Source organism: Pleurodeles waltl, chromosome 7 (genome assembly GCF_031143425.1).
Source record: "Pleurodeles waltl isolate 20211129_DDA chromosome 7, aPleWal1.hap1.20221129, whole genome shotgun sequence".
NCBI classification, from domain to species: domain Eukaryota; kingdom Metazoa; phylum Chordata; class Amphibia; order Caudata; family Salamandridae; genus Pleurodeles; species Pleurodeles waltl.
In genome coordinates this window covers 454,819,793-454,835,636 of record NC_090446.1, presented here as the reverse complement: position 1 = coordinate 454,835,636, position 15,844 = coordinate 454,819,793, and the positions used below count along the sequence as shown (strand labels likewise).

General features: G+C 46.9%; 1 protein-coding gene across 1 annotated transcript in view; it reads right to left on the bottom strand.

The window, feature by feature from the left end:
* The window catches only part of LOC138304177 (uncharacterized), a 152,122-nt gene that overhangs the window by 81,517 nt on the left and 54,761 nt on the right, over positions 1-15,844 (bottom strand). The window contains exons 3-7 of the mRNA XM_069244012.1: positions 12,154-12,247; positions 11,742-11,796; positions 10,583-10,723; positions 4,238-4,398; positions 3,374-3,472 (exon numbers count right to left, since the gene is read on the bottom strand). Coding sequence (XP_069100113.1) covers positions 3,374-3,472; positions 4,238-4,398; positions 10,583-10,723; positions 11,742-11,796; positions 12,154-12,247 — 550 coding nt within the window. The remainder of the gene's footprint in view (positions 1-3,373; positions 3,473-4,237; positions 4,399-10,582; positions 10,724-11,741; positions 11,797-12,153; positions 12,248-15,844) is intronic.

Sequence of the window (15,844 nt, the reverse complement as noted above, 5' to 3'; positions counted from 1 at the left end):
TCAGGAGAAAAGAGGCAGGTCTTGGTTTGGGGGCGTGGGTAGCTCCTTTTGGAAACGACCCGTGCCTGTAGAGTTATTGCCCCTGTAGGATTTCCTGAAGTAAACCCTGGGAATGGTGTGCTGGCCCTGGGTACGTTGCTAAAAAGTTGAGGTGTCCGGGGAGGTGGTTTTCACACCCTGAAAGGAGCCACAGGGAGCTGGAGTTTGTAGTGCCCCCACTGCTTTTGCCACCTGTCTTATTTTTTCAAAATTTTGGTCCACCCGGGGGCCAAAAAGATGCTCGTCATCAAAGGGCATGTTCAGTATGTTCTGCTGAACCTCTGGCTTAAGCCCAGGAACACAGAACCATGCATACCTCCGCAGAAGAATGCTTGGTTTGACATTTCCCCCCCCCCCCCCACCCATTCCCCCCCCGGCCGCCATGTAAAGCTTAGATAATCGATCTAAGAGAAATAAGCTTGCTCTCTGTGACAAGTTCTTGGCTCCATATTTTGTGCTTCTCTGGGAGGTATTGGAGAAGGTCCTCCACCTCGTCCCAGTGGGCATTGTCATAACTTGCAAGGGCCATACAGTTTGGAATATGCCAATGGTTGGCCGATTACACTACTACCCTTTTCTCCACAGCATCAATTCTTTCGCTCCTTTTATTTGTCAATGAGGAATCTCCGCTGACCTGAAAGTTTGCCCGCTTACGGGCAGTGGTAATGACTAAGGAGTCTGACGGCAGTTGCCCTTGAATAAAGAGGAGGTCAGACGGAGAGGCCTTGTACTTGTTGTCCGCTGTGGGCGTTATAACATTAGCTCTAATAGGGACTTTAAAAATATCTGTGGTATGTCTAAGCATGCCTTGAGCACTGGGAGGTATTGGGTGGAGCTGTAAGTGGAAGAAAATACTTCCAAAAGGAAGTCCTCCTCTAAGGGTTCCTTATGACATTCGGATATGATGTGTCACAGGGAGGGGAGGGCAGAGATCAGGGTCTGTGTCCTCTGGTGGGTCTAATCATAGGTATCCCACTGGTCGCCCTGTGTAGGAATGGCGAAAGAGTCCTCCACCCCATCAGGACCAACCGTGTCAGAAAGTGGAGACCCCTGAAGTGAAATGTCAAGTGGGTTTCCTGGAGAATTAGGTAGGGAGGGCAAAGGAGGTGGAATGGGTGGTGGGGATGGTGGTGCAAAAGGGAAACTGACTGGGAGCCTCATCTGCCTTCTTGTGTGTTTTTGTAGGAACTGGAATCGCCATGGTTCCCTGAAACAACAACTGTCTTTGGGTTGGTAAAGCAGCAGCGGCCTAAGGGCGGGCAAGGATGTGGCCCATATGAGGCTCAATGACCATTTGTTTTTGTCTGAAGTCTAGCTGTTCCTGCAGTCGAAGTATGGGCTTGACTGTTGCGCCGGAATTTTTTTGAAATCAGCTTCGAAATGTTTGGATCTGGAAGTGTTTTTAATTTCAGTGTTGATGCGGAGGAAGTTGATTACAAGGGTCAGCTCGGCGCTGAAGATCAGCTCGACACTAAAGGGCAATCAAATTCCACAAGAGTTGGGGCTGCAGCACTCTGCTTGGAAAGTTTCCTCGGCACCGAGCCAAAGCTAGAGTGGGCACCCGAAGCAGTTGTTTGGTTCCAACCATGGCTGGAAAGCAGTGGCGGACCGAGAGCCTTGGTCTGGTGTTCTAAAGGGGCAGCATGTCTTTTAGCCGAAGGCTGTTTAGGATGGTGTTGAAGGGGAAAGGGGGCACAGTACACACAGACTGTTGAGTAGGTGGAAGGTCCTTAGTGTCCATCTAGAGATTGGATCGGGAGCTTCCCTAAATAAAGAAGGCCTCTTCCTCTGCAACCTATGGCTGAGGGTGCTGATTTTTGTCTACGTCACCAAGACCAAAAAGGTCTGGTATTACTTCTATGCTTCTCTGTGACAATTCAAGCCGACGTGCATGATGGTTGCAAAGAGTTTTCTTGAAGCTGACAGAGCAGCAAACGTCACAGTGGGCCTAGCTGTGTTCAGGCGACAGGTAGAGATTGCAGACCTGATGCAAGTCGGTCCAAGGGCACTTCACGTGGAGAAAGGACAACAACGTAAGGGCATCCTTTCCATCATTGGCAAAGCATTCGTAAGAAATGTTACAGGAGTGGGCCCCTAAGGGTGAGGACCTGGAGAGGCAGCGATCGATGCGGACCCAGCGTGTTCAAATTAATGAAAGCTGATACACAAGGGAAAAGAGGAATGTCATCGAAGACAATACCGACGGAGGGAAAAGTATCATGAACCGAAAACAGAACCACAACCGTGTCGAACCGGAGCACAGGAACACACGTCCAATGCAGACGGTGGAAAGAAGATTAACAATGGAGTTGATGCTCATGATCACCAAGACGAGGAGTCACTGTACCTCTTATTGACTTAAAAGACTTCTTTGAAGAAAAACAACTTGCACACTTTCAGACCCAATACTCAGTGGTAGGAGTACGCACAGCATGTGTATGCACAGCATGTGTATCTACAGCAACATATGCCTCTAGCATTTATTTCTGAAAGCGCTACAATACCTCCAGAGAAGCTTCTTGGTTCTGATGGTGATGTACTGACTAGTCAGATATACTGCAGGAACACTATCATCAGGCTAGATTACGAAAAGCCAGGTGTTCAGAGTACACCTGGCATAAGCGGTATCGGGTAGAGCAAAATTCCTGAAAAATCTGCCTCAGAGGCAGAAAATGGACACATGCAGAACTAGAAAATATGATGATGAATGAGTTCTAGAATATCAATAGTGCTGAAGTTTCGGGCAGCGGACAAAGGCCGTTATAATGAATGCTTCCTGTAAAACATGGATTTTATAATTTCCACAACTGCAAGACATTCACGTCTGCACTTTGAGAGATGAAGTAGCACTGGTGCATTCCCGCAAGTTAGCAGGTCCCATTCTATTGCAGCTGCCTGAAGTTACGTTACTGAACACAGTTCCCATACAGGCTGGAGTAGGCCACATTGGCATAGGGCAAAGAGGGAAGGCTCAAGGCAACACTGCATTCAGTTTCTAAGTAGGTTAAGTAGGAGGAGAATTTGAGACTGTGATGGAAAACATTGTACTTGTTTGGTTAACTAAGATACCATGTTTCGTCACTGACGAGGCATAGGTAGTGTAGGTGAACATGGTGACAGAAGACTGAGTCCACGAGAAGGGATATTATGTTCTCACCAATGCTGCCCTTAAGTGCCATGAATTTTAGTCTGTTGTGTCGTAGATACAGATTGTCTTTTTATGCATGGTTCTGGATGCTCTACCATACTGCAGGGGTTCGGGAGATACAAAGCATAGATTTTAGCAGGCCATTCATCTTGCCTGTAAAGAGTGGATACCTGCAGATTGACATACCTTGTTTGGGTTAGGGATGTATATCGTGGGCATGTCGAATCCACACTTGTTTAGCCCGGGCCTCTTGCACAGTTCCTGAACGATCTGCATCAACACGCGCTAAAGGGCGAGAATATTATCATAAGATTTGCAAGTCACTGAAGTCAGCACATGCTAGGCACTTCTCTTGCTCCACACCAACACCTCATGACTAACGTTTGTGCAGTTTGCTAGACAGCACCCAGGTGGGCCAGGAAACCAATCACAAGCTGTTACAACCTCAAATTGTTTAAAGAATCACCAGAATATAAAACATTCGCCATATGAAACCCTCAACATTCACCAAACACAAAATACAGGAATGCTTCTAGTTCAAGTACATATCGAGTCATGCAAGCTATTCAGTACTAATTGCATTCCATACTGAGGACTAAGGTGCTGCAAAGCATCACATGTCCTGAAGGTTTAATGCAGAAAATACAGCATTACGCCAGGTCTAAAGCAAGGGCGGTGAGAAAGCAATATAACTGGAGGTAATTAGCAAGATACGAGCCTAGTCAAACTCCCAATGGATCACTCAGATTTTAAACAAAAACCAGCTGCTTATTGAGGATTGTTTTAGTTGCTATCTATCCACAAACCTGAGTCAACAATACTGGGCCTGTGACTTTAAAGGTCAATCATGGTGTGATACCCCTGCCTTCAGCAATACCAACCCAATTATTCAGAAATGTTGGTCTCTTAGCCCACCTAGTCTGCCATTGCTTCCCATACTGCTGCTGCAAGATGTACTACCAAACACAGAGATATCCATTAGTTTGTCTAAGACTGCTTTGTCTGCAAATCTCTTTTTTGTCTCCTAGATCTACTTCACCCCACGGGCACCTGTCTGTCACTCTCTGTGCCCGCCTCATCTGCCTTGCTGAGGTAGAAACGTAGCTTGTCCCCATGGTGCTCGTTGAGACGCTCCACAATGTTCAGGGTTCTCTTGCAAAGGGCCTGACCCATAGGATCAAAGAAGACAAAGATGAGGTCACATAGCTCACCTGAAAGAGAGAGGGTAAAGAAGAATTAGGCCCTTTAAGGTCAGAACTAGCTACTCTATGCAGATGCTCATAGGAAAAAGACAGTACAAGACAAAGCAGTTGACATCGCGAAAGCTCAGTGTGCCCAAAGAACAAGTTACTTACCTTCGGTAACGATTTTTCTGGTGGATACAGTAGCTACACCTGTGGATTCCTCACCTTATGAATTCTCCTAATGCGCAAACATTCAACGGACATTTTTTCCTTTCCCTCCATGTCGACGAGGACGTCGCAACTACACGGCTCCACAGGCGACTCCATTTGAGGTCATCAGAGCCATAAGAAGTCCTCGCCGGCGTGATGTCAGTTTCACCACTTTTTTTGTTTCCCCGTGCTTTCGATGTATACAGGTAAATACCCACATCACAAGCACAACACGTGCCAACTCAATATATATACACACATTAAAAAATCCTTTATATACATATATAAATCAAAACAAATCTATATATATATATATATATATATATATATATATATATATATATATATATATATATATATATATATATATATATATACACATATATATATACACGTGATCTAACACATCAATAGTACTCTTGGTATGACCAGACAGGCAACAGGGGAGGGGGGTGGGACTGTGAGGAACCCACAGATAGCTACCTTATCCACCAGAAAAAGCGTTACCGAAGGTAACTAACTTGTTCTTCTGATGGATAGGACTACCTGTGGATTCCTCACCTTATGATTATAATCCTAAAGCAGTCCCGCACTCAGAGGTGGGTGCCCGACTGGTCAAACCAAGAAGTCCTGCTAAACAGAATGGGTGAAATGGCCAACTCTCCTCACTTTCGAGTGTAAACAATAATGCTTTGCGAAAGTGTAGAGGGAAGCCCAAGTTGCTGCCTTACAAAACATCAGCAACCGGCACACCTCTAGCTAAAGCCAAAGTGGCAGAATTAGCCTTGGTGGAACGGACCCCAATGCTAGCGAATAACAAATCTTTATGCTATGACTGACCCATCTTGAAAGAGTTCTCTTGTGGGTGGCTTTGCCCTTCATTTTGCCCACATAGCCAATGAAAAGCTGATCATCAACTCTGAAGTCTTTCTATATAGAAGCTGAGGGCCCTTCTCGGATCCAAGCGATGCAGCCTTTTCTCCTCCTCTGATGGATGGGGAGCCATGGGGTGCCAGGTAAAAGCACGGAAGAGTTATAGACTGTCCCAGGTGGAAGGGAGTGACTACCTTAGGAAGGAAAGCTACCCTGGTTCTCAGCACCACCTTGTTAGCATGAAAGGTAGTAAAAGGCAGTTTCACACTAAGAGCCTGAAGCTCACTCACACGTCTAGCCGACGCGATGGCTGTTAGAAAAACTGTCTTAAAAACTAAGAGCCTCAACGGGCAAGTATGCATAGGCTCAAACGGTCAACCCATCAAAAAAGTCCAAACTAAATTCAAATCCCACTGAGACACTATAAACGGAGTGGGAGGAAATGTGTTTGTTAACCCTTTAAGGAACCTAAAAACTTTGGGTGACTTAAATAGGGAAGGTTGATCAGGTAGGCAAAGAAAAGTAGACAGTGCCAATAAATACCTTTTCACTGTCGCAACTGTGCAACCTTTCTGTGTTAAGGAAAGAGCAAACTGCAAAATATTAGATAAATGGGCTTTTAAGGGATCAATTTGTGTCTCTCCACACCAAGTAACACATTTTGCCCATCTACCAGCATAGACGGTCTTGGTTGATTGTCGCCTGGCCAATAAGATAACATCCACCACTTCTGGAGGGAGAGAAGAACTCAGATGCCCCGTCCAATCTCCAGGCATGTAGGTGCAGGCTCTGGAGGTGGGGGTATAGAACCTGCAACTGTGAGTGGAGGTCTCCCCTGTGAGGGAGACAAGAGCACACAGTGAGAGTTGAAGAAGATCTGTGTACCACACCCTTCTTGGCCAATCTGGGGCTATTAATATGATTTGGGCCCGGTCTTGGCGAATCTTCCTCAGAACTAGAGGAATAAAGGGGATGAAAGGAAACGCATAAAGCAGTCGGTCGCTCCAGGTCAGCTGAAACACATCCCCCAATGCCCCCTACATCGGATACTGGAGGCAGGAGACAGGAAGTGTGCGTTCTCTTGAGTGGCAAACAGGTCTATCTGAGGTGCTCCCCTCATCCGGAAGACGTGAAGAACTGCATCCGGATGGAGATGCCACTCGTGATTGACCGAAAAGTGCAGACTGAGACAGTCCGCACGTACGTTGAGAACTCCAGCCAGATGGCTTGCTACTACGCAAATCCGATGGTCCTGTACCCAGGACCAGAGAGGCAGAGCATCTCTGCAGAGAAGGTATGACCCTACTCCTCCCTGGTTGCTGATGTACCACGTCACAGTAGTATTGTCTGTAAAGACTTGTACAGGCTGACTGCGAATGAACGGGAAGAAGGCCTTGAGAGCCAGACATATCGCCCGCAATTCCAACAGACCGATGTGAAACATATGTTCTACTGGGGACCAATGGCCTTTGATCCCCAGGTCCCCCAGATGAGCTCCACACCCTAGAGTGGAAGCATTCATTATGACTGTGGTCACTGGAGGTGGAAGACCAAACGACCTTCCTTCAGAGAGGTTGCCGTCCACAGACCACCACTGCAGATCCATTGCAGTATCTCTGGAGATCGTTATCGACTCCTTGAGATCCCCTTTGTGTTGAAACCACAGCTTGCGGCGGCACCACTGTAGAGCCCTCATGTGCCAACGTGTGTGAGTGACCAACAGAATGCAGGAAGCGAATAACCGAGCCGACGTAGGACCTTGAGGACTGGAACTGCTATACCCCTTTGAAACAATGGAATCCTCTCCTTAATGTCCTATATCATTTGTGGGAGAGGTTAGACCAGACAATGTTGTTTCCAGTACTGACCCTATGAACAGGAGGCGTTGAGAGGGCTCCAGGTGAGACTTTGGCATGTTTACCGTAAAGCCCAGGTTCAACAACAACCGGGTTGTCACCTGCAACTGATGCAGCACAAACTCTGGGGACTATGCTCTGATCAGCCAATCGTCCAGGGAAGGGAATACAGATATTCTCTTCCTTCGAAGTTCCTCTGCCACCACTGCCATCACCTTTGTGAAGACTCGAGAGGCAGAAGTAAGACCAAAAAAGGAAGGACCGCAAACTGGTAGTGCTGCAACCCTGCCATGAACTGGAGATACTTCCTGTGCGGCTTCAGAACAGGGATATAAAAATAAACATCCTGCAAGTCGATAGTCACCATCCAGTCCTCCTTGTTCAATGCAAGAAGCACCTGTGTTGGGTCAGCATTTGGAACTTTTCCTCTCAGAGGAACCAGTTCAAAATCCTCAGGTCCAAGATAGGTCTTAATCGGCCATCCTTCTTGGGAATCAGGAAATACCCTGAATCACATCCCTGACCCCTTTCTTGCTACGGAACCAACTCCACTGCACCTTTTAACAAAAGGGTGTGCACCTCCTGCTAAAGCAACAGGAGATGATCTTCTGAGCTAAACAAATGAGAGGGAGGGAAGGAAGGGGGGTTAAAACTCCCGAATGAGAAGGGCATAACCTTTTCTCACTATGCTCAACACCCAAGGGTCTGATGTTATCTTCTACACGTGGAGAAAATGTAAGTCTTCCACCTACGGGTAGGACATGCTGGTGAACAAAGTGAGAACTAGGGCTGCTTCCCTGGCTGGATTCCCCCAAAGGATAAAGAGGAAGGCTGCTGGATGGCTCCCTGCATTCTAACTCACCCATGACCCCTATAGGACCTGTAGAGAGGGTTGGCAGGCTGTTGGGACGTGGGACTGCTGCCTCCCACAAAAGGACAACCGACGGCCAAACCCTCTGAATCTGTGGAGAGGTCTGAAGGGCGTAGAAGACACCTAAAGGCCCAAATATTTTGCAGTGGCTCTGCTATCCCTAAACCTTTACAGGGCAGAGTCCGCCTTTGCTCCAAACAGTCTTACACCATCAAATGGGAGGTCCATCAATGTAGCCTGCAAATCAGAGGAAAAACCAGAACCTCTGAACCAAGCATGCCTCCTAGTCGCAAAGGAAGTCCCCATGACTCTAGAAACTGAGTCCGTAGTGTCCAGACCTGACTGAATCACCTGCTTAGCTGTTGCTTGACTGTCCTGCAACAGTTCACTAAAATGTTCTTGTACTTCCTGAGGCAATTTATGGACGACATCTTTCACCGTACCCATTAGGGCATAAGTGTATCTCCCCAGAACACAAGTTGCATTCAGCGATTTTAAGGACATGCTTCCTGAGAAAAAGCATTTCTTTGCCGACTGCTCCATGCGCTTTGACTCCCTATCAGAAGGTGTTGTAGGAAATGATCCTGGAGCCAACCTTTAAGTACAAGAAGCATGTACCACCAAGCTATCCGGCATTGGGTATTGGACACAAATTGTGGATCATCTGGAGCATCTTTGTACCTTCTGGCCACAGTCCTTGAAACCACAGATGTAGTAACCAGTTTATTCCATATTTCTAATATGGGCTCTGTCAAAGTGTCATTGAATGGGAGAAGGGGCTCTGAAGAGGAAGCTGATGAATGTAGAACCTCCATCAGAATATTAGTTTTCAACTAGTTTTCGCAGGCAGTGGCAAGTCCAGAAATTCTGCTGCCTTCCAAATCACCCCATGATAGGTAGTTGCTTCTGCCGAGAGTTCACCTCCAGGGTATAAAACGTCCCAACTCAGGGGATGTATCCAACCCACTAGCAGTGTCTAATCCCTGGATATCATCCGAAGGCCCAGGAATGTCTCCTTCTTCCAACTGTTTCTGTTGTTGTTCCTCTAGATACTGCTGCTCTTACAGAAGTCTTAAAGCCTTTCTTCTAGACCTTAGCCTAAACTCCAAACGAGGCATCAATAGAGAATTCATCAAAGTCAACTATGCCCTTAAACAAGAGGGCAAGACTGGTGGAGGTGGGAGAGACGAATCCACATTCAACGGCAGAGTAGTGTGACGACATTTATCCGATGCCGGCATCAGCACCGCTGGTGCTGTCATCTGGGATAGAAGTGGTGACATCCTCTGCGCTGTGCCTGTACCCTCGAAACGTGTTACTGGTAAAAAGGGCATAAATGGAGCCCGCTTATACGGCGCCAGCAATCCCAGCGTAAAAGCCAATGGACCCGTGGGACCAGCAGGTGCACTAGAGGGGATCATTGCCCTATTAAAAATGCTAAACATAGCATTCAGGAAGAAAGACGGATCCGCTCCTGGATCCTCTCCTTGAGGTGGCTGGGCTGGATATGGCGCCCGAGCCCTAAACTCGTGAATTTGGGAAGATGCAAGGGAACAGTGAGCTGTTGGACTCGCAGGCAACTCAGATCTCAATCAAAGTCATCACCGGAGATGCCTCAGGTGACTGTGGTTGCGGAGCCACAGTGGGACTGACTTCCCAAGTCGTGCTGCGCCACGTCCTCGAAGTCGGGGACACCGACCGAACTCTGGATTAGCAGAGCCGTGACTCATGTAGTCGACATCGCTTCTTGTGAGACCTCGATGACCTGTGCGATGAAGTGTCCTGAGTCCTCGATCTTCGTCTACCTCTTTTCTCTTGCTTAGCCTTTGATATAAAGAGCTTTGCCTCCCTTTCTTTTAGAGCCTTCAGATTCTTGCGTTGTCAGGGAGAGCAACCTGCCATGACATGATCCGAGCTCAAACACCAGAGGCAGTTCTCGTGCAGATCAGTCACCGATGTATGGCCCCCGCACTTACTACAAACCTGGATTTCTTCAGTGGAGAAACAGTAGCGCTACAAAATAACTCCCTCGATACAGCAGAGATGCAAGGGAAAGGTAGAAAACTGTTAGTGTCGAAGGTGCGGAAAAAAGGGAACCAACGCCAGCAAGGACTTCTTATGGCCCCAATGACGTCAGACGGAGTCACATGCGGAGCCGTGTAATTGTGACTTTGTCGACGTGGAGACCTAGGAAAGAATTTCTGTTGAATGCTGGGCATTGGGAGAATTCATAACATGAGTAACCCACATCTAGTTGTCCACCAGAAGCAATTCTACTTTTGGAACAAAAGCTGAAGCAGATATCAGGTTGTACATGCGCAAGCCAATCTTGGCGATAGTGAGCTTATACAAATAATGCTCCCCCCTTGCTCCATCTGCTAGCAATCACTCTGCCACTCACCTAGCCACAGAAGGGCCTTGTCCACATCAAAGGGATATTTCATGTCACCATCCACTAAGCCAGGTGTGTCCACAAATGTGACTAAACTGAATTTCTTCTGCTTAGAGGTGGAGATCTCAGTGCTCAGGTACTCTGATACACCTGCAGGCAAGAAAGCTTAGAAGTTACATATCACACTACATACGTCTTCAGACCTTCACCACTTTCTCTCTCCAACCCGTCCCCTGACGCTAGCATAAACCCAGAAGAAGAAGAGACTCCTAGTAAAAGGAGAAAAATAGCTCCAGCCCCTTCTAAAGGCTTAAAGATGCATGTACTTGCACAACTATTTAGAAAACAATTAAAAGTGGTGAATCAAGACACACAAGATAGTTCTTGTCATTCAAATGCATACTTTCCAAAAAACCCACCCTCAATGTTTCCCTTGGAAACCATCGTTTTAAAAGAAGACAGTGCACGTCCCTAGCATTTTCTAGCTTATGCTCGGTCTCCCATGATCAAGTCATGACAACAAACCCACCGAGGAGAACGTCAAAGAGAATCTGTCCTATAATGAAAATACACAACAAACAAAAATGTATGCTGTGGGTTAATAGAGGGGTAATCTGTAGGGATGGGAATACATTTATGGTTAGTTAGGTTTACAGCTACAGTGAAAATTATGAATAAATTGAGATAAAACACTGAGTTTAGGGATAGGATAAGGGGTACGTTTAGGTTGTATTTATGAAGAGCAAGTGGCAGGGTTAGACAGACAAATTCAGATTGAATCTGGGCGATCACATGGTTTGCGAAGACCATTTTTGTTGTACAGACTGTTGGTGTAACAGATTTATATTAGGTTGATTGCAGACTCCTTGAATTGGATTAACTGTAAAGGAATCAATTGAATCGAAAGCCTGGATTCAAGAGATCTGCAACCCCGTGGTAAAGATGGAAGAAAAAAAAAAACATCACAGTCTTTGAAAGCTTTCACTGAGATAAGAATATTTCTCACTTTGAGCAACCAACATACAAGACGTTAAGGTACTGCAGCTCACTTGTTTAAAGTTCAGTTCAAGTTAGATGGGTGATCCAGACTACACCAGTGCCATTTCAGTCCCCCATGACCATTGCCTTCTTTGAAGGGCTCATTTTACCCACATATGATAACTCTCACCTTCAAAGGTCTGCAGAGGTTTGAAATGAGGGTACAGGTGTAATGTAGCATTGCCCTGGGAAGAAACATATCAAGTTAGCTATTTAAGTGAGTTATTGTGACTTGTTCAGTTAACAATGAGAAATACTGTAGGAAATATTAACCCCCATGTCTGAAACCAGTTATGTGGTCTCTTTCTGCCTGAGAAAGAGTGCAGGTAAATTCTTGGCTTGCAGGCTGTGGTATTTAAATTAAATTAAGTTAAGCTAGGATGTACTTCGGGAACATCTTTAGTTTCTACCCCACTCTCACTAAAGAAGATGGTAAAGGACTTAACAACAGCTGCTAAAAAACAGAACAACCTCCACTGCCTGAGACAAAAAGATTTCAATGTTTGCAGGCCAAGGGATAAATTGAATTCAACAATTCTCACCGTCAAAGATTCGCGCTTGCGACCGCTTGTGATAAAGGTGAAGCCCTGGGTCTCAATAGCCACGCCTGTCCGTTGAATATGTTCTTCGATGTACCTGTGTGAGAATAGGAGTCTGTAGAGTCTTGGGATGTCAATTGACATAGGTTTCATTCTCCTTCACCAATTATTTCACAAATTAGCATGTGACTGAAGAACCAAGCATTAGAGGCAAAGACCAGGAGGAGACTGAACAACTATTTAAGGATCAACAAATTAGTGATAGTACAAGAGGCAGACAAGTCAATATCCCAAGGTGGACAGATAGCTACACAATCATACATACAAATATCTTGTGCAATTTGTGGGGCAGCAGCTCACACAAGACTGAAAAAAAAATGGGCTGATTTGACACAAATGCTGGGACAACCAGATTTGCTTTTTATGTTGTAACCCACCATGGAACAATCCAGCACAGTTCCTCAGAAACAAGACATCTGGAAATATCACCTCTTTATTTCAATTACTTTCTTTAAAGGAGTTCTCAGCTCCTTTTTGGTCAAGGCTACCGTAAATATGCTTCTATGGTAAACCCTTTGCCCTTTCCCTTAAACCTTGAGGTCAATGAAACTGGAATGACGACATTTTCAATCTGATCCATGTTGGCTCTGAAAATCATTGCTGCTACTGTCACAAACGTATAAAATTTCACACACCTTATCTAATTTTCCCACCACACAATGTGGCTGTATTAGTAAGCCTAACATTTAACGTGAATTCCATGGTGTTTAGCAACCACCTGCCTTTCGCTCTCCTTTTGCAGCTAAAGTCATTATAATATCTGTAAATAAGTATTTATTTATGTTTCTTGACTAGAATTCCTTTATTGATCCAGCAAAAGACAGTTTTCACCCTTTTAATAGCATGAATTAGCTTTATAAGATGCCCTGGACAACATGCAAATATGGTTTGGTCATTCTCAACCTGTATGCACATTCAACACAGTCTCCGTCATAGTCACGTTGTAGGAAGTTGGCTCTGTATATACTATTTCAAAGTAAGAAATAGTGTGCACAGAGTCCAAGGGTTCCCCTTGGAGGTAAGATATTGCAAAAGTAGATAATTTGAATGCTCTAATTTGTGGTAGTGTGGTCGAGCAGTAGGCTCAACAGAGGGTAGTGTTAAGCATTTGTTGAACACACACAGGCAATAAATGAGGAACACACACTCAAAGACTTCACTCCAGGCCAATAGGTTTTTATATTGAAAAATCTATTTTCTTGGTTTATTTTAAGAACCACAGGTTCAAGATTTACATTAAAAACTTTAAATGTAAGGTACTTTACTTAGATACTTTAGGAACTTTGAATAAAAGCAATATCATATACAGTCTTTGTAAAAATGGCAATAAGCTATTTTCAAAGTGGACACAGTGCAAAAAAAAAACACAAAAAAAACAGTTCCTGGGGGAGGTAAGCAAAGGTTAGATTAGGAGGTAAGTAAAACACTTACAAGTCTCAGTCCTGGGGCATAGGCAGCCCACCGTTGGGGGTTCAAGGCTACCCCAAAGTTACCACACCAGTAGCTCAGGGCCAGTCAGGTGCAGAGGTCAAAGAGGTGCCCAAAACACATAAGTGCCTCTGAAGAACAGAGATGCTCCGGTTCCAGTCTGCAGCAGATAAGTACCTGTGTTCTTTCGGGCAGACCAGGGGGGTTTTGTACAGCACAGGGGAGGGGGGGGGGGGATGGAGAAGAAACACAAGTGCACACAAAACACACCCTCAGCGGCACAGGGGCGGCCGGGTGCAGTGTGCAAAGGAGGTGTCTGGTTTTAGCTAGGAAACAATGGAGGACCCGGGGGTCACTCTAGTGGTGCAGGCAGGCACGGGGGCTTCTCGGGACAGCCACCACTTAGGCAAGGCAGAGGGTCTCCTGGGGATCACTCCTGCATAGAGGTTCGGTTCCTTCAGGTCCTGGGGGCTGCAGGTACAGTGTTGGTTCGAGGCGTCGGGTCCCTTGTTACAGGCAGTCGCGGTCAGGGGGAGCCTCTGGATTCTCTCTGCAGGCGTTGCTGTGGGGGCTCAGGGGCTTAGTCTCTGGTTACTCACAGGCTCGCAGTCGCCAGTGAATCCTCCCCGAGGTGTTTGTTCTCTGGATTTCGAGCCGGGGGTGTTGAGTGCAGAGTCTGAAGTCTCACGCTTCCGGCGGGAAACGTGCAGTCTTTGAAAGTTGCTTCTTTGTTGCAAAGAAGTAGCTGGTTTTGAACAGGGCCGCTGTTCACGGAGTTTCTTGGTCCTTTAGTCCAGGGCAGTCCTCTGAGGCTTCAGAAGTTGCTGGTCCCTGTCGGATGCGTTGTTGCAGCAGGTTTTCGAAGTTGGAGACAGGCCAGTAGGCCTGGGGCCAAAGCAGTTGTCTTCCTCCTTCTCTGCAGGCTTGTAGGTCAGCAGTCCTCCTTGTTTCTTCAGGTTGCAGGAATTCGATTTTCTAGGATCTGGGGTGCCCTAGGGGTGTGTTTAGGTCTGGGAGAGCAATCCTATTGGGGGAATCCTCCAAACTCAAGATGGAGGATTTCTCAAGGCAGGGGTCACCTCAGCTCAGGAACCTTAGGGGCTGTCCTATCTGGTGGGTGGTGACTCCTTGTTTTTCTCATTATCTCCTCCAGCCTTGCCGCCAAAAGTGGGGGAGTGGCTGGAGGGGCGGGCATCTCTACTAGGTGTGATGCCCTGGGGCGCTGTAACAAAAAGGCGTGAGCCTTTGAGGCTCACTGCCTGGGGTTACAGTTCCTGCAAAAAAAAGGGGGGGGGGGGGGGCGGGTGAGAAGCACCTTCACCCAGTACAGGCTTTGTTCCTGGCCACAGAGTGACAAAGGCACTCTCCCAATGTGGCCAGCAACATGTCTGGTGTGTGGCAGGCTGCCAGAAACTGGTCAGCCTACACTAGAAGTCAAATTGGTATTTGGCAGGGCCTTCAGCAAGCTGTGGGGCATTCTGTGCCCGTTTCAGCAGTGCTTTGGTGCAAGGCCCTTAGGCTTGGCAGGCAGCGAAACGGCCTAGGGATGGTGCCAGAGAGAAATACCTTGAGGCGGGCTCCAGGTTGTTGGATGTCCAGAGTGCTATGATGCAGAGAGACACAGGTTGGAGTGCGGTCGGAGTGCAGACGTGGACAGGTAAGGACCACTGCCTTTTGGAGGCAGCGGGTGATAATGACTGAGTGGGAGGGCTGCCGGAAGAGGGCCATGCATGGGCCTGCACCCCACATGATTGAATTGTGTTGCCAGACCCATTTTTGTGGAAAAGCCCTGGCAAGACAGCTGATGCAGCACTTTAGGAGGATCACTGGGTGAGAAGAGTCCTATTACTGATGTGAAAACACACTGCGGGAGCAGGGATATTATTTCGAGGCCTACACTTATGTACAGGAGCTATGGTATGTTAGGATATGAAGCACATGGAGCCTGGTGGATGGGGGTGGTCTGGAACCGAGCTTGGCAGATTCCCCCGTTTCCTTGTTCTAAGTGATCTTCTCAGCCTCTGGCCTTCTAGAATGCTGCCCCTCTGCCCGCCAGCTAGCTGTGGAGAACTCTCCCCTGCAAACAACAGAGCCGTTCTGAGGAGAGGTACAGGTGTGCCCGGCCTACCACTGTGTAACTGAGGTAGTGCTTCTTATGACCTTAACTGAAGAGCCATCGTAGCGATACCCTAGGCGTGGGTGTACC